This window comes from Telopea speciosissima, chromosome 3, assembly GCF_018873765.1.
Source record: "Telopea speciosissima isolate NSW1024214 ecotype Mountain lineage chromosome 3, Tspe_v1, whole genome shotgun sequence".
Lineage (NCBI taxonomy): Eukaryota > Viridiplantae > Streptophyta > Magnoliopsida > Proteales > Proteaceae > Telopea > Telopea speciosissima.
Genome location: NC_057918.1, coordinates 20262273 through 20289915, shown reverse-complemented (window position 1 = coordinate 20289915; position 27643 = coordinate 20262273). Strand labels below are relative to the sequence as shown.

Sequence of the window (27643 nt, the reverse complement as noted above, 5' to 3'; positions counted from 1 at the left end):
TAAGGATACATGCAAAATACACTTTTGAAGCATGAAACATTTTAAATGAACAATATATAAAATATATCATGTATAAACACTAAAAAGGAGAACAATGTTTCATGAGACAAGTGCATTGAATTGAAATTGTATAAAGGATGAGGTTTCTTACATGTACTAATACTGTAATACCATAAAGAGTTTCGGGCTGGTTCAAACTCAGAGGGTGGAAGTGTTTTAGGCCAAGGAGCTGTGACAATATCAGTCCATTAAAGACAACCGGTAGCAACAAGGAAGAAGAAGAGAGATCGATAAAGAGAGAGGAGAGAACCTGCCCACGGTTTGTCTTGTGAGCAGAATTAGCAATCCATGGGCCTCATATTGTATTTATAATGAATAAGCAGCACAATAACCGACACAAGAATTAAGAAATAAAGTACCAAGAGTGCCCCTCTCACTAACTAAGCTAATGATAAACAATAGAAACATATTAACCGTGTGCCTGTGGGCACAATCTAACACTTAACTGGAGCAATCAGGATGATGATGTGCATAGACTGAAGATAGCGCAATACTGACCCCAGTTGAAATAGTGATGGTAATGCGACTCCGACTCAGTAGAATCGCGTGTACTGCTCTGGACTAGCCAATGTTGGTACAATACTGAATTGTGGTTGTGCCTGACTGTATCCATAACTTCTATACCCCGAAGAAGCCCCATGTCTATAGCCCGAAGAAGCACCCGAAGAAGTATACCATCCATGGCCTGATGAACCACCAAAATGATCGGAAATCATGGTCAGTGACTCCATGCCCCCCCATAAGCACGTCAGTAACATGTGGATTGAGGCCACACTTACCCTTCCGACTGTAAGCATGTGGCTTTGGGTGAGCACCATGATCCTCATCTTGGGTTGCATGTGTGTATCCTGCCTTACATGTGAACTGCAACTCAACATAAGATTTTGAATCCCCACCACAATGATATGTGTTAGCGTGACGTGGACCAAAACCGTTATTTCATGTAGAATGTGGGTTGCTATTTTATGTAGAAGTTATAGGAGTTGCTGTTTAATTTATTATTTAGTAGTTATCCCACGTTGAGTGGTGTAGTTGTGGGTAGTTTATTGCTATTGGAGGGGGGAGTTAGGTAGGAGGAATTGTAGGGAGAGGTAGTGGGGTGTAACTGTGAGTCTACTCTTTTATAAATATGATAATGAATGATGAGGTGGACAGCCTTTTCAATCCAAAAACTATTCTGCTCTCACGAGTAGGGAGGTATTGGCTTCCTCGATAGAGCCATCCGTTACTAAACTATTTCACCAACAGCGTGTCCGAATTCTATTCCTTTTCAATCTCTTAAGCTTTAAACGATAGGGAAGAAGGGTTCATCTACGTATATACCAGCTTGGTATCAAAGCCGAGGAATGGAGCAGCGTGTAGAAAGGTTGGAAGGAGACGTAAGCTCCTTAAACAAAGGTCGGCAACAAATTCTGGCTAAGTTGGAAGGGCAGCAACTGCTTCTTGCCAAGATTAGCGAAATGTTCGAAAAATTAAATACATCCCAACCGTACCAGGCTGATGGTGAAGTGGGGGAAAATTCTAGAGCATCTACAAGCAACCTAGGGGGTTTCAGGCTGGTTTTGAACAGCCCCACGGTTCGAACCGCGACTTCCCAGCAGACATATCTACCGAAGATGGTCAAATTGGACTTCCCTCGGTACAGCGGGGATGGAGACACCACTAGCTGGACCTGTTGAGTGGAGCAATTCTTCGCATTCCACCAAACACCTGAGGAGGAACGAGTTGCATTGGCATCTTTCCATCTCGAAGGGGAGGCGCAGCTGTGGTATCAGTTATACAAGCAAGGAGATGGAGAAATGACTTGGGCAACCTTTTGTGAAGGACTACACACTAGGTTCGGTCCTACTCCCTACCAGGATTTCTTTGGCGAACTTGCCAAAATGCAGCGGACGGGGACGGTCCGAGATTACCAATCCAAGTTTGAGAAGGTCCTCTCCAAGGTTGGGCAACTTTCACCTAACAGACAGGTAAGCTGCTTCGTAAGTGGTCTCTGAGATAATATTAAGGTTGACGTTTTAGCAGCCCAACCTGTCACTCTCTCAAGTGCTATTGGCCTAGCTAGGCTGTATGGAGCCAGAAACGTCTCACAGAGGAGGGCAACCCCCCAATTTGAACCACGCAAGGGTACCGCCATCAGTAAGGAACCCATGAAGGAAGGCAGCACCTTACCCATTAAACGTCTGACAGCTACTGAAATGCAGGAGCGGAGGTCCAAAGGGCTCTGTTACAATTGTAACGAGCGCTTCGTGCCAGGGCACAAATGCAAAAAATTGTTTCTCATTGAAGGCTGTGATGCAGAGGAGGAGGATGATGCGGTTCCAGAACAAGGAGATGACGTGATAGAGGAGGTAACCCACTTACCTGAAATCTCCTTACATGCCATTTGCGGAGTAAGGGCGCCAGAGACTATGCGGATTGCTAGAAGACTTGGACGTGTGGCAGTGACTATGTTAGTTGACTCTGGGAGTACACATAATTTCCTGAGTTAAAAACTCGCAAGGAAGGTTGGGCTCTCCCCTACAAATCAGCAACCATTTCAAGTTATGGTTGCCTCTAGAGAGAAGATCGCAAGTCCTGGTATGTGCACCAACGTTTCTCTATCTGTTCAAGGAGTTACGGTAACGACAGATTTCTTTCTTTTGGCTTTGGGTGGTTATGAAGTGGTATTAGGTGCTCATTGGTTACGAAAATTGGGCCCCATTACCTGGGACTTTGCAAATCTTATTATGAAGTATGAGTTGGCAGGAAAAGAAGTAGTATTCAAAGGAATGATTGCAGGTGAAAATAAAGTGATGGATAACCCCATGCGTGAAACAAGGAAAAGCAAGCAAGGGTTGTTGTTACAACTTAATTCCATCTCACCTCCCACTACAAGCATGGGAACAAATTCAGTTCCAATAGAAATTCAACAACTATTGGAAGGTTATGGAGATATTTTTGCTGAACCAAAGGGGTTACCACCAATCAGGTTCCATGATCATTGAATCCCACTCAAGCCCAATTCGCAACCAGTGTGCGTAAAAGCTTATTGACATCCCTATTTTCAAAAAAAAGAAATTGAGAAGATAGTTGGCGACATGCTCTCTACTGGAGTTATACGGTCTAGCAAGTAGCAACAACCCGTATTCATCACCGGTGATTCTCGTCAAGAAGCACGACAATACTTGGCGTATGTGCGTGGACTACCGGGCTCTCAATAAAATCACTATTAAAGATAAGTTCCCCATACCGTTGATAGATGAATTGCTAGATGAACTTCATTGTGCCCGATTTTTCTCCAAACTTGATCTCCGTTCAGGTTATCATCAAATCAGAGTGGTGCCAGAGGACACCGAAAAAACAGCATTTCGGACTCATCATGGACATTACGAGTTCTTGGTAATGCCTTTCGGTCTCACCAATGCGCCCTCGACTTTCCAAGCACTAATGAACCAGGTATTCAAGGACTATTTAAGGAGATTCATTTTAGTTTTCTTTGACAACATTTTAATTTATAGTGCTACATGGGAGGAGCATTTGAGACATCTGGAGATCCCTTTACAACTTCTTAGAGCACACCAACTGTTTGTGAAGAGGGAGAAATGTTAATTTGGACAAAACCGCATTCATTACCTTGGCCATATAATTTCAGCCGATGGAGTTGGAGTCGACCCCGACAAAATATCCTCAATGATGAGCTGGCCGAAGCCCAAAACAATGAAGGCTATGCGTGGTTTTCTTGGTCTCACTGGATATTACTGAAAGTTTATTCAAAACTACGGTAAGATAGCAGGGCCTCTCACTAATATGCTAAAAAAGAACATGTTCTGGTGGACAACGGCAGCGGAGGAAGCTTTCAAGAAATTGAAGGAGGCCATGACACGTGCACCTGTGTTGGCTTTACCCGATTTCTCATCTACTTTTATTGTGGAGTGCGATGCTAGTGAATCGGGAATCGGCGCCGTCCTATTACAGAGCCAGCCTATAGCTTTTTTCAGTCAGGCTTTGCAAGGGCAGAATCTCCTACTTTCTACATATGAAAAAGAAGTCTTAGCTCTTGTCATAGCAGTGCAGAGGTGGCACTCTTACTTGATTGGTCGCCAATTTGTGGTGAGATCCGACCAAAGAAGTTTAAAATACTTGTGGGAGCAGAAAATAACCACCCCGGCACAACAAAGGTGGTTATACAAGTTAATGCACTACGATTTCGTAGTGGAGTACAAGAGGGGAAGGGAAAACATTGTAGCCGATGTTCTATCCAGGAGAGAAGAGGAAAACATGGGAGAGGGGGAGACTTATCAACTAACGGCTGTATCTTTCCCTGTTCCTAATTGGGTGGAGGCTATTAAGGAAGAGAACAAGTCCAATGTGGAGATGCAACAACTTCTCAACAAAATAGAAGCTGACGAAGCAGTGGGCCCATGGGAAGTTAGAGATGGAATCATTTTCTTCAAAGCCAGAATTTACATCCCTAAAAACTCTCCCTTATAAGCATCATCATCAAGCAGTTCCATAACAGCACGCATGAGGGGTACCAAAAGACATTTCAAAGGATAAGATCAACCTTCTATTGGATCGGTATGAGGAAATCTATCCTTGAAAAGCTAGCACAATGTGACATGTGTCTACGCCACAAGGCGGAGTTACAGCACCCAGCTGGGTTGCTACAACCGTTACCCATTCCTGAACGGGTTTGGGAGGACATATCCATGGACTTCGTGGAGGGTCTTCCTAATTCTTAGGGAAAAACGGTTATTTTAGTGGTGGTGGATCGACTCTCAAAATATGCACATTTCATTCCAATGTCGCATCCTTACACGGCCGTAGGAGTTGCGCAGATATTTTTTGAAAATATTTTGAAGCTGCATGGGATGCCTAAGTCTATTGTGTGTGATCGTGATCCTACGTTCACCAGCCATTTTTGGAAGGAGCTTTTGCAACTTAATGGTACGAGTTTTAACCTCAGTTTGGCGTATCATCCACAGACTGATGGCCAAAGCGAAGTGGTCAATCGCACATTGGAAGTGTATCTTCGTTGTTTTACGAGTTCGCATCCGAAAGAATGGGGAAACTGGTTAGCATGGTCGGAGTATTGCTATAACACCAGCTGGCACTCAGCCATTAAAACAACTCCATTTGACATCGTCTATGGGCGGCCACCCCCTTCTCTGCTGACTTACATACCAAGTACTGCCAAGGTAGAAGCCGTTGAGCTGCAATTGCTGGCTAGAGATCAAAGACTTAAGGAGTTGAGAGCCACCCTTGCTGAAGCACAATCTCGGATGAAACGTGTTTATGATAAACACCATCAAGAGAGGCAATTTGAAGTTGGAGACTGGGTATTTCTTAAATTACACCCATACAGGCAAACATCTCTTGCAATGAGGAAATCCCATAAGCTAGCGCCAAGGTACTATGGGCCCTACCAGATCACCCAAAGAATAGGGAAGGTGGCCTACAAGTTAGCGTTGCCTGTAGACTCCAAGATTCATCCCACTTTCCATGTTTCCTTACTCAAGAAACAAATCGGGGAACGTCACCAAGTCGAGGACGAGCTGCCAGCGGTGCAAGGAGATGATACCTTCCATCCGTTACCCCAAGCTGTACTCGATCAACGCATACACAAAAGACGTGTTCAAGTTCTAATTCATTGGCGAGGACTTTCCCCATCTGAGGCTACTTGGGAGTACTTGGAGACGATGTGGGTTCAGTTTCCAGAACTTGGTCTTGAGGACAAGACCAAACTCAAGGAGGGAGGAGCTTGATATGTGTTAGCGTGACGTGGACCAAAATTGTTATTTGATGTAGAATGTGGGTTGTTATTTTATGTAGAAGTTATAGGAGTTGCTGTTTAATTTATTATTTAGTAGTTATCCCACGTTGAGTGGTGTAGTTGTGGGTAGTTTATTGCTATTGGAGGGGGGATAGGTAGGAGAAATTGTAGGGAGAGGTAGTGGGGTGTAACTGTGAGTCTACTATTTTATAAATATGATAATGAATGATGAGGTGGACAGCCTTTTCAATCCAAAAAGTATTCTGCTCTCACGAGTAGGGAGTTATTGGCTTCCTCGATAAAGCCATCCGTTACTAAACTATTTCACCAACACCGTGTCCGAATTCTATTCCCTTTCAATCTCTTAAGCTTTAAACGATAGGGAAGAAGGGTTCATCTACGTATATACCACACAACCACCACCATTATCATCGTCATCACTATTCTCACTATCCTGTTGGGTTCCTGGATACTGAGCACTAGACCTCATTCTCCTAGGATCACCATCGTCAGAGCTACTAATGTCAGGGTCTTGTTGCTTGTCTATGTGGTGGTTGTGTTTCTTCTTTATCCATTTGTCTAATGATGTTCTATATAACTGGATCAGGTGCTGTTATTTGCCGATCCTCACCAACACCAACATCCTATCAATGCCCTCTATCCATGCTTTGACTGGATCTTCTTTGTCAAAGATGTGGTTGATGTTAGGCAGTTGTGTGGTTTGTTTTGCATAAACCCAATGTGCTCCAGTTTCGTTCACAACCACTTGGGGATGCTGTTAGGGATCAGACCTGAATTGTAATCTTCCTTAAGTTTGGAGCATTACACCATAGTTGAGCCACCAATCAGTTGCACAATTTTAATAATATCAATATTAAAAGTTTGAAACTCATATGATAATATTAAAGGTTTGAAATTAATTTTAAATAAAAGAAAAAATTATTAAACTTAACTTACTAGGGTGAATTGTTCCTCTAGAAAAGTGATTTTTCTGTTTGTCCTATTCCTGAAGATTTTTGCTTAAATGTCTTGCTAGTTGTTTTGCCTCATACGCAAATGATCCTGACTCATTTGAGGAAAATCCATGATGTCTAGTTAAAATTTTCCAATAGGTTTAAAAAAAAACCACTCTTGTAGCACAAAAATGAACTAAAAGATGATTACTTGGCTATTTTCTTTTGTACACAAAAACAAAGGTTATCACCCACATGCAATAAAGGTTGATACCCACATCATTGATTCTTTATCTTACAAAGGTTGATCCCACGTCATCGAATCTTTATCATTTTTCCCATCCATATGATTTTTTTCCCTTATGGCAAATTTAGATGGGTATCTCTTACCTTTCCTCAAATTTATACAGTTTATGAAAATGGGAAATTTCTGAATTTCTGATAGTTATGATTGTTTCTGTTTTAATTCAGGTTTTGAACAAAATAGATCTCCCAGGTGCTGAACCATATCGTGTCTCACAAGAGATTGAAGAGGTTGGTGTGTGAGCCCTGGAGATAGTGCATGACTTTATATCCTACTATTGGTCCCTGTTTTTTAACTTGTCAACTTTGATTAGAGGAAATTAGTATAGATTATTTGAACATTTTCTCTTGGAAAGTTTGCTCTGGTACGAGTAGATATTGGAAAGCGTGCTTCCTCTCCAATACTTGCATTTTCGACCTACTATTCTTATCAAGATAATTAAAGTTACAAATGCTACACAATTCATTATAGTGAAAATTGCTAGTAACTGAAAAACATAAGGATTTCTCATCATCAGTTCTTGAATTATTTCTTGCATTCTTACTATCTGTTGTAGATGATGGTGGTATATTGCTTTACACATTGCATTTTGATACTGTTGAGAAGGAAACAAGTCAAGTACATATAATGCCAGCTAAAGAAAAAAGTTCTACGTTAACTTTTCATCTTTGTCTGCAGATTGTTGGATTGGATTGTAGTGAGGCGATTTACTGCTCAGCTAAGGTAAGTGCAAAATGCAATCTTTGATTTGTGTGTAACTTGTGGCATCGTGCCTAGCTATTAAAATGGAAGGAACATGAAAGCTTGTCAAGGATCTGTACTTGTTCCATTAGTTCTCATTTTCCGCCCAGTGCCCTATTTTCTACATCTGTATGGATTAATTTTATAAATATATTTTTCTTTGGTTTTCTCTTTCCTTTGTAGGAGGGTGTAGGTATAACGGAAATCCTTAATGCCATTGTTAAAAGGATTCCCCCACCCAAGGATACTGCTGAAAAGCCTTTAAGAGCTCTTATATTTGATAGGTAAAATACCTTAGCATGCTGGAAAGTAATTTCCAACACGCTATATATTCATGTTCTATTATGCCATGACATTCTTTACAGTTTACACTCAGGTGGTTGTTGAGAATTAGCTCTATTCGTGTTATTAGTAGCAAAAGAAATTCTTGAACTTGTATATATGAACTCAACTGTTTTAATATTTAAAATATGGCAAAAAGGGTGCGGGCCAGGCAGTATAGATGTGGAGTGAAGTTCCAGCCCCCAAATTTTGCCATATAGCATGCCATTTGGGCAAATATGAACCGTTGAATGGGTACAGGGGACCATGTATTGGTCATGTGAATTCAGGCCCCTCATTCAATCTGCCGCGTTGCAGAAAATGCTGCTGGTACTAGTGTACTACAATGGGCTTCACCCGGTTGCCCTTAAAATATTTATGTATTTGTTTATTGAATTGACTGAGTTGTTGCAAACAGTACAAAGATATAGTGACGGCATTAAAGGAGTTATGATTCAGGCATGTCATTCCACATTAAAAGTTCACTGATATGAGCTCCTAATTTTACCTGCGTTATGGTGAAAGAGTTGTCCTTTGAATAAGGCTAGAACTATTCTAATGGTAATGTAGTCCTAGATAGACAAAGGTCTACTAGGAACCAGGTAGATCAGGCTCTCACAAAGGTGCTGGCCGATTGGGCAGAATTGGGAATTTTAGGTCAGAACTAGGGTTAGGTTTTGGACAATGTGGTTGGGGTTTATTGGGTAAAGCTAGGCAGGTCTATAGGAGTCTAATGAGGTAGGATTGGTAGGGTTTGAGTGAAGATTTGAATTTTAGGAAATTAGGGTTTTGGGTTTTAGGAATGAAGGGGATGATGAGATCTAGGGTTTAGAGGGGGAATTAGGTCAAGGGGTGCTGGTCAAGTGTTACTGGTATGGAGAGGATGGTTTGGTTGTAGTTTGGTGTGATTTGGATGGTTGGTTAGGTCTGGACAGATTTTAGGGGTTTTTAGGTTTCACAGAGATGAGGGGGAATTATGGTTTATATGTTATGTTGGATTGGAATGGAGGTCGAGTAAGGGGGATGAGTTGCTGGAACTGTGGTGTGAGTTTGGACAGATCTGATGGTGGAATGGAGCTGGAAGGGAAGTAGGCTTGGGTTGGAGGATTAGAAGAAGAAGGTTCTTTGCAAAACTGTAAAATATTTACTTGTAGAACTAATCTTCAATAGCAGCAGCAGCTTGAAGATGATTAAGAGAGCCTCCCGATCTGAACAGATGCAAGGAGTCGATTGGTAATCCCCCAATCCCTTCACCTTGAGATCCACAAGGTAGCACTCACGATTGGAGCAAAGGCAGCAGCACATAAACAGCAAAGCTAAAAGCAGAATTTGAAAATTTGAACTGTGGGGAAGCCTCCCACGATTATTCTTATTTATAATTCAATGGCCAATGGCCTTACATCAATTCAGCTTAGGAATAAGAGTCCTAAGACTGATTCCTAGTACAAAACAAATCCAACCCTCAATAGAAATCATGGAGGGGGACTAAAAAACAAGTAACTTAAAAGATCCTCTAAGGACCAATAAGAATAAAACAAATTCTAGCCAATAGGAAAGAGTTAAATTGAACCATGGTTGGACCTGTTCAAGTTAAGTTGTCAAAAAAAAAAAAAAAAAAACTAAGTATAGAAACTGAAAACTAAAAATTAAAACTAAGGCTCCAACATCCTAACATTCAGCCCTATTTCTAGGGCTACTTCTTCTTCTTGCGGGTGTTTGGACCTGCATCAAATGGTTTAGTTTGCGGGATAGTTGATCCCTTGGAATATTCAATTGCATATGCATCACATTCCACATGGAAGGTGGGTTTGAGTTTTTTCTTTTATAGCTTGGACTGAATCAACTGAACTTGTACAGTCAAAGAATTTGTGGAACTGAATCACTATGTTGGTGCAAATCCTAATTATGGCTTGCTGATGGGATGAAAATAAGTGCTGAAGACCTCTCTGCAAAATACCACAAATTAATGTTGGAGGTATTTTGAAACATCTCCAGCACTTTTGATTTTAATTAGAAGTCTTCCACCATCGTGACACCTTGTTCGCATTCTTCCTTATCTCAAAGATATTGAAACCTTCATATGTTCATCTAAATGACAGGTTTCACCTTCTTTGACCCAAGTTTTTCTGGGAGATGTTTTGTCTTTGGTTGGTTCGGTTGGTCCATATCTGCCTTAAGGATTGATGGGTTCTGCTATAGGTTTTTGAAATGCCAGCCGCAAAACCTGATGAATCAACCTTATTTTTTTATCTGGGCTTGGGATCAGCAAAGAAAAATTCACTGGCAGAATTCAGATCAGTTTTGGGCTGCCATCTATGTCTCCTCTCTCTTCTTTTAGTCCTCAGTCAAATGCAATTTTGTGATGGTCTTGGTCTTCCCCATGTGATGTTAGAAACTATTTTAACTTCTATATCTTATAATTTCCTTGTGATTAGAGCTTTTTCCATATTCACAAGTAATGTTTTCACCTTGAGCAAAAGATTTGGCCCTCTATGTTATTTGGCATGCACTAAAAAAAGCATATCATTACTGAACAGCTGTAAGTCAGCTGTGTTATGGAATAATAACGCTTTCATTACTTTGAGTCTTTTGGAAGGCTGTTTTGGTTTTATGACTTTTTTACATGCGGTTACTCATATTTTTTCTGTTTGATGTACTCACTCAAGAGTCAAGACCGATCCTTTGTGGACAGAACTATTTTTTAGAGACTGTTTCCTCGTAGAATTTTTTTCTTTTTTATTTATCCTTTTAAGTTCTAGTTTCTCTTAGTATTTCTACACTATATATAAGACTATAAGTTGCAAGAACATAAAAAATTACTGTGGAAATGTTTAACATAAATGATATTTTAATAATAAATTCCCATGTTATGTTCCAAAGCATTTTGCATGTTACATCTTCTGAACATTGTTTGATTGTACTCTTCCAATTAATTCATATTCTATACATATGTATCTTTGCTAAAATAGTACGGTGCTATGAGTATGTGCACCTCTTTAAAGTTTGGTGGACTTGGCATTGGGAGGCTGGGGGAAATGCTCAACTCGACTAACCCTTACCCAACCAAATGGGTATGAGGGAAGTAGTTCATGGTTAATGAAAATGTTGTAGAGATTGCTGAAAGAACCGTATATTCTCTTGCATTTGGTCATTAAAACAACTGTGACCCTAATTGTTGGCTATTTTAATGCTTATTAAGCTAATCTTATATGTGCCTTAAAGTCACTTGTGGGATCCTACCCATTTTATAATTTATCCCTGTATGTGGTTTAGTGATGGGCAGGTAGCAAAATTAGGTTTTCGAAGGATTTGTGGTATGATTACTAGTATTCTAGGTTTAAATTAAGGGTCTTATTCTTCTCACAAGAGGGTATTTACCATATCATCACTATTTTGGATATCTGTGGAACTTTTCCTTAATAGAAAACCTAAGGGACCATGAGATTCTTGTGGCCATATAAATGACAGATACCACCTAGAGGAATTCATAGCTTGTGCTGATGAAGGTTCCAATTTTCAATTTGACTAGGATTTCAACCTTGGAAACCAAAATATGCTGTCGTAATATGTGAAATGGGATCGAAATTTGGTCCATTTCACAGCTCAACTCAAAATGGTCATTTCAGTGGCCAAATGATGGTAGTATGCCCTAAACTTCTTACTTATAGTGCCTATTTTGAGCATGTTTACACATGTTTGCATCATTAGATAGGGAAATTCCCCTTGTAAGTGGTAGTTTGGCTTCAGACCCTAGGTTGCTAATATACGCCATAGCCTACTGTATCATTTCCCTTATATAGCTTATTCTACACATAGTTTAGTCATATAACATACAGCATTCAATAAAAATAATTGAAATATGCAATAGGGATGACGGACCATAAAATTGGAAAGCAATACATGATTTTAACCATTGTGAGGGAATTTTGACCAATTCGGTCATTTCGCTGAAATTTCGATCGAAACCCTGTAAACTTGTCAAGTTGTTGGTGGTTTCATTGCAACTAGGGTCAAAACCAAGATAAATCGTTGAAATTTTGAAATATGGTGATGAGGATAGGAATCTGGAGTGATACTGCAGTTGAGTTGATGTGGTTGAAGTCTTTTCTTCAAAAGATTGGTTTTTCTACTAATAAGCCTACTGACATGTACTGTGATAATCAGGCTGTCATTTTTTTTTTTGGGTGAATAAAAATGCATTACCAAAAATGGGACAGAAAAAAGGGGGGAGGGGAGAAAACACAGGGAGAAGAGAGGGGGGGGGGAAGCTATACAAAGACCTAAGCCCTAACAAGCCCTATAAGGGCGGGCTAGGAGTCTGAATATAAGAAACATCTAAGCTCCAAAATGAAGCAATATGCCTATTTCTAGGAGAGTCCACAAGTGAGCCAGAACGAACAATCTAAAACATAGAGCTAACATCAAAGAAGATGGCTTTCCAATTCTTATCAAAAGATCGGGAGTTGGAGGTCCATCTACTAAGATTTCTCTCCATCTAAATATTGGAGATGACAGCCCCTAGCACAAGTTACCTGTTGTATCACAAATAGAACTGCCTGAAAAAGTCATATCCATCCAAAGCCACTCACGGGGAAAAGGTAAAGGCCTTCTCGGGTGGGGCCAAATGGATTGGAGGGCTTTCTTCCAAATTGGGGATGTGAAACGGCAAGAGAAGAAAAGGTGGTCAATGTCCTCAAATCCGTTCCAACACAGGATACAAGTAGGGGAAACATGTATGTGGCGGTTCAGAAGAAAAGCCTGGGTGGGAAGGCATTTGTTCAGGGTACGCCAAACATTGAAACTATGAAAGGGGATATGACCTTTGAACTAGATGAGTTTATGCCAGAGAACTGTTGAAGCTTGGATACGAACAAAATTCCAAGCCAATTTGGAGCTAAAAAGGCCATTGGGGGAGGGGTTCCATATGTTCTTGTCCGATTGAGAGGAGGGGGAGGGGAAGGGGAAAGGGAGGCCCAGACTTGGGCAAGACAAGGGGGAAAGGGGGAGGGGGGGGGGCATAGTTCAAGATCTCGGCGAGATCTCGCTCTAATCTCGGTTTCGTAGCATCTCGAGACGAGATTACATGATACAGAAATAATGCAATATCTCGCTCAAGATCTCGGTATATCGCCGAGATCTCTAGCTATTTCTCAGTTTCGACCTTATTAAAGCTTATAAAACACCATAACTCTACGAGATCTTGCCTTTGTGAAGGGGAAACTCCATCTTTGGGTGATTTTTTTCATTTCTTTTGGCAAATCACACCTCCAACACCTCATCAAAGCTTGATTCATTGAAGATTGAAGTTGCTAATCTCCTCCAAGCTGCATTTCAAGAACCTAAGGTAGACCTCACGCACGCCATAGACTACCAACTTGGGGTCCGTAGTCAAAGTACCATTTTGGGTTTGAATTTGTAAAAACTAATGGTTCCACTGTGTTTAGAAGGCCTAAAATAGGGGGAATGTCAAGTTTCAGCCCCTATCTTGGCCATATGGCCACCGAAACCTACCATCGAGTTGAGAAAAAAAATACATGATCTCGCCAAGATCTAGGTTTTGTGGCCTGGCGAAACTAGTGGCGAAACCAAGACCTAAAATTGGGGGGGGGGGGGGACCACAAGCTTGGCTTTGATGATACCCAAATTTCTGCATGGCCTTTAAGAACCGACCAAACCAGGCCGTAGGAGATTGTTTGGGGCTATAGAGAGACTTCTGTAATCTGAATACTCTGCCAGTTGTGGAAGGCGAAGCAAATCTGGGAGGCAAATCCATGTGAACCTCTTCTTCAAGTTCACCATTCAAGAAGGCATTTTTTACATTTAATTATTGCAGGTTCCATCCAAGGTTAACAACACATGACAGGTGCAAATGTTTCTTGGTAGTTTATCCCATAGTCCTGGGTAAAACCTTTGGCTACCAGACAAGCCTTGTACCTTTCAACCGTCCCATCAGCCCTTTGCTTGACTGTAAAGACCCAATTGCACCCAACTAATTTTTTCCCTTGGGGACATGGAACAAGTTCCCATGTACCATTCTTGTCTAATGCTTGCATTTCTTCTACCATGGCAGCATGCCACTTTGGATCTTTAATGACTTCCTTCCAATCCTGTGGAATAGACACAAAAGACAAGGAAGAGACAAAAGCAAGATGGGAAGGAGAAAGGGAATGATAGGAAACAAAATGAGAAATATGGTGTTGAGTGCAGGAACAAACTCCTTTCCTTAAGGCAATGGGGCGATCATCAGTTTTAGCAATATGAGGAGAAGAATTACCTGAAGGAGAGGTAGCATCTGGAGAAGGCGCCGCAGTGGGTAATGGTTGGTGTTTCATGGTCTCCTTGTGCTTGGATTTCTTTCGAGTGTAGGTTATTACATCCAATGGGGCAGGAGCAGAACCTTTACTAGTGGTGTCATTTGGAGGCTCCCCTTGAAATGTAATGTCAGGCTCCTCCTGAACAGGGATGTCAGAACTAGTAGCAGGAATAATATCGTCAATATTTGCAACAACCATGGGAGAAAAAGACATTGGCTCTTTCTCAAGACTCTCCCCCTGAAGAGGTTGTATAAAATAGGGATCCTATTCATGGAAAGTGACATCCATGGTGATATAGAGCCAGCAAGATAGAGGGTGATAGCATTTGTAACCCTTCTGGGAGGCCGAGTAGCCCAGGAAAATACACTTACAAGCACGATGATCCAGCTTAGAACGAGGTGGAGTTGTGGACAAAGCACACATAACCAAAAACCTTGGGTGGATGGGAGGTGGCAATAGCAGGGTCAGGGAGAAAGGGCAATGGTGTCTTAAAGTCATAAAAAACTCGTTTCATATCGATTGAAATTTCGAATATTTCGGTCGAGTCGAAATGAAATGCAACATCGAATTGAAAAAATGCAATATTTCGAAAATTTCGGTCATCTCGTTTCGGAAATTTCGGAAATCTCAGTCATTTTGGCATTTTACACTCACAAATGGCCAAGCAAAACTCATCGAAAAAATACCATATTTCGACGGAATTTCAATATCTTGGAAATTTCGGTCAGACCGAAACATCGAAACGAAACGAGATTTTAAAGCTTGCTTAAAGTTAAGAACACTAGAGGGAACCTGATTAATAAGGTAGTTGGCTGTTAACACGGCATCTCCCCAATAATGTTTAGGAACACCAGTGGTAAACATTAAGGCCCGAGCAACATCTAGCAGATGGTGATTTTTCCTTTCAGGGATGCCATTCTGCTCTAGGGTCCGAACCCAGGAGGTTTGGGAGAGAATACCATGGGAAGTGAGGTACTCTTGAAAAACATGGTCTAGGTATTTTGTACCATTATCACTACATAATACCCTGACAGATGCATTAAACTGAGTACGAAGCATAGCATGGAAAGACTTAAAGCAAGAAAAAACATCAGACTTATTATGGAGAAGATAAACCCATGTGAGGCGAGTGCAATTATCAATAAAAGTAATAAACCAACAAAAACCATTGCGATTAATGGTCCGAGAGGACCCCAAACATCAGAATGAATAATAGAAAATGGGATATTACAATTACTATCAGTTGAAAATAAGACGTTTGGGTGTTCTTAGAAAATTCATAGATTTCACAATTAAGGTGTTCCACACCATAATGTTTAACTAACTCAGGAAACAAAGTACGTAAGACATGAAAAGAGGGATGTCCCAAGTGACGATGCCAATGGAGGAGCTTGGTCAGAGCACTATCAGAATGACGGATATAGGCAGAAGAGGGAGCCGGAACAGTCGGTGTAGAATCCAAATAATAGAGACCATCACGGACCCGACCATACCCAATCGTTGCGCCCGTCACTAGATCTTGAAAGACATAATGAGTGGAGAAGAAATGAATGGAACAATTTAACTCATTAGTTAAATGATAAATAGATAATAAATTAGCACATAACTTGGGAACATGTAAAACAGAAGAAAGAGAAAGATGAGAACCACAGGACACAGAACCTTTACCCGAAATGGAGGAAAGGGATCCATCGGCAACACGTACCTTATCCTGCCCAGAGCAAGGAGAGTAGGTATGGAAGACCTCAGAGTTGCTAGTCATGTGATCGGTAGCCCCTGAATCAATTAACCATAAAGGACTAGGAGAAGAAACATGAAAAAATACCTGACTGGGCAAGGTTAAAAACAAGGGAAGAGGAGAGTCCTGTAGTCCTCTGTGTCATAAGCTTCTGAAGGGCAGCCATTTGATCCAAAGAGAAGGGTGCCGGGTAGCTGTAGCAAGGACAACATCAGATGCATCAGAAAGGTTAGCCTGGGAACGAGCAGCGGCAGGCTTGGCATTGCACCCATTTTTGGGGTGCCCATGGAGCTTCCAACACGTCTCTTGTATGTGGCGAAGACGACCACAATAGTCGCATTGTATAGGGGCACGACCTGGTGTAGTTCCGTTAAAGGAATTGGTAGGGGGAGGTGCAGGTGGTATAGTGAGTAGAGCAGATCGAACAGGAGTAGTAGTGGGCATCATAACTGTCCGGCGATGTTCTTCAGATTGGACCATATTGTATGCCTGAAGAAGAGTGGGGAATGTATCACGCCCTATAATCTGCACACGAACAGGATCAAATTCAGGGGTAAGTCCTGTCAAGAAGTCATACACCCGTTCCATCTCCCTCTCTTTCTGGAAGGTACTAGCATCTTCAGGGTGAATAATGGGAATTGGGTGATAGAAGTCCAACTGTTGCCACAGAGAAGTGAGGGCAGTGTATTATGCAGTAAGGGTGAGCTCCTTCAGAGTAGTGTTCCGAACTTGGCGCCAGATCTCATAGATCTGAGCATAATTCCCTGCCTAGGAGTAGGCCTGGCGAACAACATCCCATAATTCCTTAGCCAAGTTTAGGAGAACAAAGTTGGGACTCACAGAGGCTTCCATGGAATTAATGAGAAAAGACATCACCAGGGCATCATTAGATGACCATAGAGCTGCAGAGGTCGGATCTGTAGGCTTGGGAGATTGTCCAGTAACAAGGCCTGCATAATTGTTTCCACGTAGGGTGCGCAGACAGGCATGAGACCAGGTGAGATAGTTCTGGCCATTGAGCTTTATAGGGCCAGGCTGAAGGGTAGTAGAATGCTCCGTGGAGGTGGAGCATCCAAGAGGAGGCATAGGGAGAGTACCCGTCGAAGTCACACTGGTAATATCATCACCCACGGGAGCAAGCACAAAGAAAAGCTAACCCAAGAGAAGTGGGCAGCAACCCTAAGTAGAAGATCCGGCGAAAAAAGGCACGGTGATCAGGTGGGTCACGGCGGCAGCACCGGAAGAGATTGGCGGGAAAGAGGCACGGCGACAGAAGGTCGCGGTGGAGATCGGCACGATGATGGGGTCGCAGCGGCAGCACGACCAAGAGAAGGGTCGTGGTAGAGGGGCGGCGACCGGCAAGTCGTGGCAATGGCTGCGCCGGCAGAGGAGGCCGGTGGGAGAAGACGCGGCAACCTGTGGGTTGCGGCGGTAGACAGCACCGGCAAGGAAGGGGCCGATGGATTTGGCACGGCGATCAAATCGCGGGTAGAGAGAGCTACAAGGTCTGGCGGTAATGGAAAAGGCCGAGAACCAGGCGGCAACGGCAGCGGCAGCGGAAAGGTTAGGTGCGGTGAGGAGGCGCGGCGGAAAAAGGTTTTAATGGCGCATGGTTCTGAAACCGTCAACCATGCTAGACGAGAAGGCGAAGCCTCCAAGGTGGCGGCGGCGGTGAGGTGAGCGATGGGAAAAACCAAAAAGTTTTTCTAGGGTTTCGGGCTCTGAAACAAAGTTCGGAATCAGAGATGAGAGAATGAATTGACTTGTCATTAATGACTGAGGTCCTCTTATTTATAATGTGCTTACAACCCTAAGAGGGCAAAAAAGGAAAAGGAAAAGGAAAAATTAGGGAAATAATATAAAACCCTAATACAATAAGCTAAAATACCAATCCCATGGTTCTCAACATTACTGCATATATTTATTATAAGGAAACACATGCCACCGATTGGAGGTTAAGGCCATTGTTTCCAATCGGTAGTTCTCTCCTTTGTTACCTTATATTCTTTCTTCTACTTCTTCTTTCTTTCTTTGTTTATGCATCATCATTGTTGGTTGTTTTAGATCTGAACCCATAGTTGTCAAAGGTGACACCTAGGCGGGTGCCTTAGTAGCCTTGTGGTGTCGTCGTATGTCCAGGCCCCTCCAACGCCTTGGGTTGCCTAGACAGTAGACACTGTGACAACTATGTTAGAAAGTGTTACAATCTGAAGATCTGTTCAGTCTCCAAAAATACGATCTCAGTTTGGGCCATAAGCTCATTTTCAGCCGTGGGATGTCATTGAAATTTGAGGGGTTTTGTTCCTTCGTCTGAACACTACACTTGACCAGAGTTTCAGGGAGATCTGAGTCGCCAATCAAGTGATATCAATTCTACCTATAATCTGGTTTTCTTGGTGGTTCCTTAATCCTTACCTAGGGTTTGCATCTGAACCTACAATTAGGTTAAATTAGATTGCATCAAGGAATCCATGGTGTTGGACGAGCGTCTATGCTGGGATACATGGAAGCGGCTTCTAGGTTGTCGGGCTTGGCCCATCAAGTGGCCTTAACTGTTCGGATAGTGTCTTGGTGGGGATGCAATGAAGTAACAATGATGGCTAGATCGAGTGAGCGTTGGCTTGTGTGCAGGTCGTGTTCCATTGGTTATTGTGAAGTCATGTTTGGGTGATGCTAAGATGGCTTGGACGGTGTTTGGCTGGCCTTGGTCAAGCATTGGCTAAAGCACCACACGTGCAGTTTTGAACCTGAAAAGAACTTCTCTGTGGCAACCCATCCAACATTTGCTCAAGTGGGAGAGTTTACTAATCATAATTTGTAGTAGTGGGGTATGTGTTCTCATGGCCCCTATGTAAAGGCGTTTAGAACTGGCAAGGCTATACTTTATCCTTTACATTGAGCTTGGTGGACTTGGTGAGAGGTTTGTGCTGATATTTTATCCCATCTTCAGGAACTTGGGCTAACATATCCCTTAGTATTTGGAAGTTTCACTGTAGAAGGTGACTTGCATTATTATTGGGTGAATGAGCAAAAATAGATTTTTATCTTGGAGATTATCTCATTTTGCCTCCCAATAGAATATCTCATTCAGATGGATCAGTTGGTGAATCATTTGGTGGGTTTTCTTGCAAGTGGTGGAGTGTGCAGGGATGCATTTCTTTTGTGAATATTTCATTTGTTTATTTTTTGCTCTCTTTGTTCAATAAATTTCTGTTTATTATTAGAAAAAGTGAACACTAAAATTTATACTCCTGCAGTTCATATGATACATTTTTCTGTTCATGTCGTATAACTGTTTTACATTTCTCATGTTAATAATTTATGTATAAGTTTGTATTTTGCTGTTCCTGTTATGATACATGGTTTGCCACTTGTGCAGTTATTATGATCCATATAGAGGTGTTATTGTATACTTTCGAGTAATTGATGGAGCTATAAAGAAAGGTGACAGAATATATTTTATGGCTAGTGAGAAGGTAAATGTCTTCTGCAAGTCTTCTTTGTTTTCTTTATTTGATTGGTGGTGTTGGAGTTTTCCTGGATAGTTCTCTATACAGATGCAAAAGAATTTGTAATTGGAGTTTTAAGATTCAGTCTAATAGTCCACTGCATGAAAATGTTATTTTAGTTATCCATAAAAATTTGTGGACACAGTAATTATTTTATGGATTGAACTGTTTAATTCAGAAGTTGATGTGAGAAGAGATGATTATGGAATACTGAATGTATAATCTTTCACAATGTCTAAACAACCAGAGATGGCAGGGCAGAGTTCTTTGAAGCATCGAGGAAAAAATATGTTTTTTTAATGAATGTGGAAAAGAAAAGTTTAGACTGAATGCATCTTTATTATTTTTATAAATTCTGACTTTATCTTTTGTACTAACCTTGCTAACATAGTAACATCTCGTGTCACTTGCAAGTTTTAGGATTACTTTGCTGATGAAATTGGAGTCTTATCACCCAGTCAAATGCAAGTTGATAAATTGTATGCTGGTGAGGTAAAATTGCTGGAACTAATGCTTAGTTTTGTCATATTGCATTCATATCCTTTGTTTTCAGCATCTAACTGCAAAATGTTTTTTGGGGGACTTCTTGTTTGGGAAGAAAGGGACATGTAGTATCTAATTTTTCTTCTTTTCTAAATACACGTACATGTGATACTTAAGTGCTAACCCCACTGTACAGGTTTGGGATAAAAATATCCACACATGAAGTATCTTCTAAGAACTTAAGTGCTAAGTGCTTATCAACATTATTAAAATTTCTTTTGTTGCACTGCTAAAGCTTTCTGTATTCTTGTTTCTGTTTTTTTTTGAGCAGAACGACAGACATACACAATTCAGAATCACCCATGGATACAAGTACAACACCACTTTTATTAGGAGACTGCCATTACTCTTCAATTGATACATAATGGTAAAGGTTGTTGGTGGTAAATTGCTCGCAATCTGCCCATCACTTCCAATTTTTTTTTAAAAAAATTTCTAAATAGCAGAACTGGTCTCTTCCCCTGCCCCCATGGAAAAAAAGGAAGAAAAGATCCCAGCCTCTTTACCAAATTGAGTTGCTTTCCCTTCTGTCCTGCCCCACCCACACTTGGGCCTAAACTCCAACGCTGGGTTCCTCCACTCTGCGTCCCAGTCTATTGCCCCCCCCATCTCTTCGAGTTTTTCGCCGCCGTAACCCTAGCTCCCCTCCTTTTCCTAAGAATCGTCCCTACATTGCCTATTCCTTGCCCTGCCCGGAGAGGATTGCGCCTCTAAGCTCAGATATCAGAGGTCATGCACTTTGCCGTGAGCCAATGGATCCTGGATAGTTTGCTTCGCTTTGACTGGTTTTGGTTGTTAGTTCAGGCATCTCCTTTTTTTAGTGCGCTTTTGTTGGGGATCTTCCCCTTTGTTTGTTTGTCCTTGTCTTGATTAGGCAAGGCTTTGTTCTTGTCTCATGCTTGTATTCCCCCCCCCCCTTCTTTCCTTTGGTTAATGAATTTTTTATTCATCCAAAAAAAAAGTAAAAATTTGAGTGCTTGCTTTGCTTTTTGTGCATGTGTACATGTGTAAAATAGGCAACACGAAGCCGGAGCCCTCCTTGGAGGACTTACCCCCCTTAAACCCCAAACCAGAACAATAATGGACTCTCTTTCATGTCTCTCAAGGGAATAGGATCTTTCAAACAGATTTGGGTCCGACCAACCCTTGTTAGCCAAATCATCCGCCATCTCATTTGCATTTCTTGATTGCCAGAAGGGCATATCCAGTGCACAAGGCACCCACCACTGCGGGGTCTGGGGAGGGTCATAATGTACGCAGCCTTACCCCTGCTTTCCCAGAGAGGCTGTTCCAGACTTGAACCCGTGACCACTTGGTCATAATGTACATTTCTTGATTGCCAGTGAACTCAATATTGGCTTGGGTTGAATGCTGTTGAATTGGCCTCATTAGATGGGTATAGAGGAACAGTGGCTTGCTTTTGGATGGTTTTCAGCTTACTTAGTTGTTAAAATCTGGGAACTCTTACCTGATGAATCCACCAAGTTACTGGTTTCTCAGGAGTCAACCTCTTTATGGGAACTAATTGGGGGAAGATAAGAAAACCTGGTTTCTCTCGTAGAGCTCCTACTTGCCAATATTAAATAATGCTTCATCTTTGATGCAAACTAAATCTTCTCAAAATACTATCATTTCAGAGCTTTCAAGCAAAAGGACAAGACGTTGAGTCATCGATTGAAATCTGATGTAGGGCAGGAATCAGCAAATTCGCGGAGATTTATTGGTCTGATCAATAGGAGAAAATCATCAAATTTTTTTTTTGTGACATTAATGGTAGATTAAAGACAACATAAATACAAATTAATGGCAAGGAATAGAAGTTAAAGTAGCAGCAGTAGCACCAGTCCGTCACTTTTATTTAGGTTACTTTTGGGTGGTCAAAACATGTCCATTTGTGTGATTTTGGTTTCATTTGAAAGGTTATTGAGTTACATGTCCAAGGAAACCAAGATCTTGCAATTCCTAGTGGTATCAAGAATCTTAACACTGATTTATTGAATTGGTGTTAGTTTGTGGGGGAATTTTAATTGTTGGAATTTGAATGCTTAGTTAGTTTAAGAGTTTAAGCAAGGTTGTTTTAGTCTTAAGATTAAAAGTTTGAGCAAGGTTGTTTGTCTTTTTTTATTTATTGTATGGATCTATACTAGCAACAAGGTTATGTTAGAAAAAAGGGTCAAGACAGTCTTAATAGGAAATTCTTATATGAACATTGTTGTATATTTATTGTAATTTTTAATAGTATTGAGGAGTTTATTCTCACTTTTTGTAACCAGACATTTTAGGAGTAGCTTGGGTGCTACTTTGTTGATTTCATTCCAAGTATTGCTGGTTTGCTTGGTTTCCTTCATCAATTTCCCCTACTATGCTATCCTTCCTGCATCAATCTTTGTGCATCTGGCCGATAAAGTTGCATTCTGGATGTTGTTAATCTTTTTCTTGGTCAGTGAGTAGAATTTTATTAAAATAATAGGAAAGGGAAAAGGGTTAAGGTATGGAAAGAAAAAGTATATAATTCACCTTGCTCCAACAAATCTAACTACTTTGCAAAGGTATTCATCTCAAACTTATTTTGATCCCATTAGATTCCGAATTATTCTCATCTGTGTCTACCTATGTGTTGTCTCATCGGCGAGGAATCTGTTATCTTCAAGTAGACAGGTCAATATGAAAAGTTAAATCTTCACCACTGGGTGGAAACTGTGATCTACCAACTTATAAGATGTGAATTTAATAGATTTATTTTTTTTGTTGGGGGGGGGGGGAGAGATGGGACTAGTTTCATTCTTCTTGCTCATTGTTTATGTTCAAAATCATGGTATCTTTTTTCTTCTTCTAATGCAGGACTCTCTTATTCTGGCCTCCTTCTTGGTGGTTATTATTTCTGAATGCTACTGTCTTTTCTTGACTTTCTAGGTGGGTTACCTTTCAGCTTCTATAAGATTAGTAGCAGATGCGAGAGTGGGTGATACTATTACTCACTATGGCAGGAAGGCAGAGAACTCACTACCTGGATATGAGGAAGCCACTCCAATGGTTTTTTGTGGCTTGTTTCCTGTCGATGCTGACCAGTATGGATCTTTTGCTCGCCCCCTAAATATCTTGTTTGACAGTGAGGTTTCATGTGCTAAAATTTTCACATCCATTGATTCTTATTATCAACTTGGTTGGCAGGTTTCCTGAGTTGCGTGATGCATTAGAGAAGTTGCAACTTAATGATGCAGCACTACGGGTGAGGCAAAATATTGCTTGGGAGTTGAAGTTGGAAACATCTTGATACTTTATGTGATATTTTTCTTTTGGGTTGAATTAAATATCTATATACTTCAGTTTCTTTTGTGTTGGATAATAAGTGATTTTATTGGAAAAGGAACGGAAGGAACTAGATATAAAATACTATGGCCAATGGGCTAACTCCTACCAGAAACAAACGACGAGCCCAAAGGTGCAATATAGGAAAGAACAGACCAAATTACACACTAAGAAAGGTAAGCTGTCCCCACAACACAATATTGGTAGGACCACATGTTGCCAAGCTAAATCATATGCTAATACATGGCAGTCTCTTGGCTTCCACTGGAATGTGATATTTTCGAAGGAAGCCAAGTGAATAATATGCCTCTCAAGATGAGAAATCTCCAAGGATATTCCCTCTATCGCATAAACCCATTCACGTTTAGTGCATCCTTCTACTTTTTTTTTTGGGTGAATAATAATTTAAATTACGAAGAAAAGAGAAGGAATATACAAGCCCGAGGGCAAAAAGCCAAAGCTAAGAGCTAGCTCGGCTGCAAAATGGAAAGAGGAAGGTCCCAGGAGACAACAATGAGCCTGTTCCTTGGGGTATCCTTAACAACAGTGAGGGGAAGGGAACTAATTCTAGAAGAAACATCAAAGGAGATGGCTTTCCAAATCTTGTCAAGAGAGCGAGAGTTGGACCTCCATCTTCTGAGATAATGCTCCATCCAAATGTGGGAGATTGCGGCACAAAAGGCAAGCTTGCCAACAGAATCACAAATCGAGTTCCCAACGAATGTCATATCAATCCAAACCCATTCCCGGCTAAGAGGGAGGGGACTTCTACGACCTGGCCAGCAATGACAAAGGACACATGTCCAAATGGAAGAAGCAAAGGGGCAAGAGAAGAATAGGTGATCTGTATCCTCAAGCCCATTCCAACAAAGACAGCAGTTGGGGGGGACCTGCATGTGGCGGTGAATGAGGAAGACATGAGTGGGGAGGCAATTGGCTAGGGCGCCAAGAGGTGAGACTGTGACGAGGGATAAGCCCTTTGAACCAGACTACTTTGTGCCAATGACAGTGGGTCCCTCTATGTCTAACCATATTCCAAGCGGAGTGAGAACTGAATCTGTCGGAGGGGGAAGGGAGCCATAGAATGGTGTCGCTTCTACCTCGGTGACAGGGGGGATAGGGGGGAGGGAGCTCCAGAGGTCAGCATGGGGACGGGGAGAAATAGGGGGGGACCAAGAGCCTCTGCTGATGATGGAAGCAACCAAGGAAGATCTGTCCAATCCGGAGGAGTAGATGTCATGGGAACTCACGACTGAAGAGAGGACACCAGAGGGGTGTCATTTGTCCAGCCAAAGAGAGGTAGAGAGGCCATCATCGATCCTGTAAGAGATAGCTTCAATGGCTATGTGTCTCACTTGTAAAATTCTGCGCCAAACCCAAGAGGAGTCAGCCACTGGGCTTACAAACCAAATGGAGTCCTTGCGGAGGGGCCCTGCGTAAACCCAAGAAGTCCAAATGCTGGTTTTGTTGGTGAGGAGCTTCCAAATAAGTTTAAGAGAACCAACAATGTTGACATCTTTTATCCTTCGAAGACCAAGACCTCCTTCAGATTTAGGGAGGCAGAGGGAAGACCAACTTATAGGATGAAGAAACCTAGCTTAATCCACTCCTTTCCAAAGGAAGGCACACATAATAGACTCCGCTGCCTTGATTATAGCCTTGGGTAGGCTAAAAACACCACTCCAATAAATGTAACAAGCTTGAAGCACTGATCTGATGAGCTCTAGCCGACCAGCATAGGAGAGAAGCCTGGCTTTCCAGAGCTGCAACCTCTTGCGAAGGAGATCTAAAATGGGGGAGCAATGGTGGGCTGAGAGTCTAGCTAGGATAAGGGGGAGGCCAAGATATCGGACAAGAAGGGTGCCAAGGGTGAAGCCGGTGAGAGAGGAGAGGATGGCTCTGGTAGTGTCTGGCACACCAACAAGGAAGATATGGGATTTGAGGTGGTTGATGCGGAGGCCGGAAAGGCTCTGAAAAAGGCGAAGGGATGACATGATGGACTCAATGGATAGCTAGTCAGCCTTGGAGAAGATCATGAGATAGTCGGCGAAAGCAAGGTGAGTCAAATTTGTGGGCTTACACTTGGGGATGGGAGAGATGAGATGGAGGTCGGTTTTAGATTGGATACTACGGGAGAGCACCTCCAGAGAGAGGCAAAAAAGGAAGGGGGAGAGGGGACAACCTTGACGGATATCGACAGAGGAGGGGAAGTAACCAGTCGGGCTGCCATTCAAAAGGACAGAGAAGAGAGGAGTAGAGATGCAGGAGTGAATCCAATCGACAAAGATAGGAGGGAAGGACATTTTGAGGAGAACTTGGGAGATAAAATCCCAGCGGATGGAGTCAAAAACTTTGTGGATATCGAATTTCAAGAGGGCAGACGGGGAGTGGGATTTGCGGTCAAAACCTCGAATAATTTCCTGGCAAAGGATGATGTTATCTGAAATGCTACACCTGGAGATGAAGGCGGATTGGTTGGCACTAACTAGGGAGTCAATGACAAGATGGAGGCGGTTGGCAAGGATTTTGGAAATGAACTTGTAAAGGAGATTAAAGAGGGAGATGGGTCTGAAATCGGCCATGGAGGAAGCTCCAAATTTCTTGGGGATAAGGCAAAGGAAGGTATGATTGATACTTTGGATCTGACGAGGGTTGAAGAAGAAGCTCTTGATAGCACTAATTAGCTCGATACCAATGATATCCCAGCATGCGGAGAAGAAACCCATGCTGAAGCCATCAGAGCCAAGAGCTTTGCTAGCCTTGTGGGAGCGAACATCAGAGGTGATCTCGGAGTCGGAGGGGTTGGAGTGGAGGGAGCTGAGGAGATGGACGGGGATGAATTTGTTGATGAGGTCCTCAGGGATGGGGTCTTGGGGGGTAGAGGGGGGGCAAAAAATATCAGTGAAGTAAGTCGCAACTTCTGATTTGATGGCATCCACAGAAGAAAGAATAGAGCCATCAGAAGAGGTAAGAGAGAGGCTGGAGTTGGAGTTGGAGAGGGCTTGAAGGGAACGGTGAAAAAAGGCGGTATTGGAGTCGCCGAGCTCAAGCCATTTGATACGGGATTTTTGCGTGAGGAAACTTTCTTCTTGGGAAAATAGGGAGGATAGCTCAGAGGCAGCCAGGTTCTCTTCTTCCGCGAGAGAGGAATTGAAAGGGTCCAATTGGAGGCGGGATTAGATGGAGGAAAGGGAGTCTCGACAAAGGGAGACACGGGAGGAGATGTTTCCAAAGGTGGAGGAGTTCCAGGATTTGAGGGCCAATTTGATATTTTTGAGCTTTTTAGAGAAGGCGAGGAGGGGGAAAGAGAAGGATTGGACAGAGATGTCCCAAGCGGCTTGGACAATAGGGAGGAAATCTTGGTGGGAGGTCCACATATCAAACAATTTGAAGGGTTTGGGGCCAAAGGATAAGAAGGGGAGGACAAAAAGGGAAATAGAGGAGTAGTCAGATCAGCTAGGGAGGTCAAAGAAGGCATAGGAGGAAGGGAGGAGGAGAGCCAGGCTTCGTTGATGAGGACACGATCGAGTTTACAAGCAACTCTATCGGGATCTGAGCGTCTATTGTGTCAGGAAAGGTCGGCACCCGACCACCTAAGGTCATTAAGCCCAGAGTCCTCGAGACAGGAGTTGAAGGCTTCGACAACATGGTGGTCAGTGGGGGACCCACCCAACTTTTCATGACTATACCGAAGGACATTGAAGTCACTTCCAAGGCCCTACAGGGAGGACCCTACGGATGAGGAGTGGGATCGAATGTCGTCCCAGAGCGGGAGCCATTCAGGATGGCGATTCAAGGCATAAACCATGGTGAAAAAGAAGAGGTGGTTGTCAAGGTGGTCAGAGATGCGAAGGTGAAGGAATTGGGAAGAGGAGGAGGAAACCGAAATGTGGAATTTGGAGGAGTCCTAAAGGATCCAAATTCTGCCGTTACGGGAGTGGGAATAGTTGGAGAGGAAGGACCAAGAAGGAGCAATGGAAGAGGCGATGCGGGTTGAATTGGGCTCAAGAATCTTAGTTTCAAGGAGGCAACAAAGGGGGGACTTGGAAGATTTTTTAAGACGGGATCGAATATCTACTTGTTTGGCCGGGGCATT

The 27643-nt window shown here is 42.3% G+C and overlaps 1 protein-coding gene across 2 annotated transcripts in view; it reads left to right on the top strand.

Moving 5' to 3' along the window:
* Positions 1-27643, top strand: part of LOC122656003 (translation factor GUF1 homolog, chloroplastic) — a 90015-nt gene that overhangs the window by 34333 nt on the left and 28039 nt on the right. For both annotated transcript variants that reach the window (XM_043850417.1, XM_043850416.1), the window contains exons 6-12: positions 7240-7302; positions 7751-7795; positions 7997-8097; positions 19566-19662; positions 20116-20187; positions 23152-23306; positions 23410-23467. In XM_043850417.1, coding sequence (XP_043706352.1) covers positions 7240-7302; positions 7751-7795; positions 7997-8097; positions 19566-19662; positions 20116-20187; positions 23152-23306; positions 23410-23467 — 591 coding nt within the window. The remainder of the gene's footprint in view (positions 1-7239; positions 7303-7750; positions 7796-7996; positions 8098-19565; positions 19663-20115; positions 20188-23151; positions 23307-23409; positions 23468-27643) is intronic.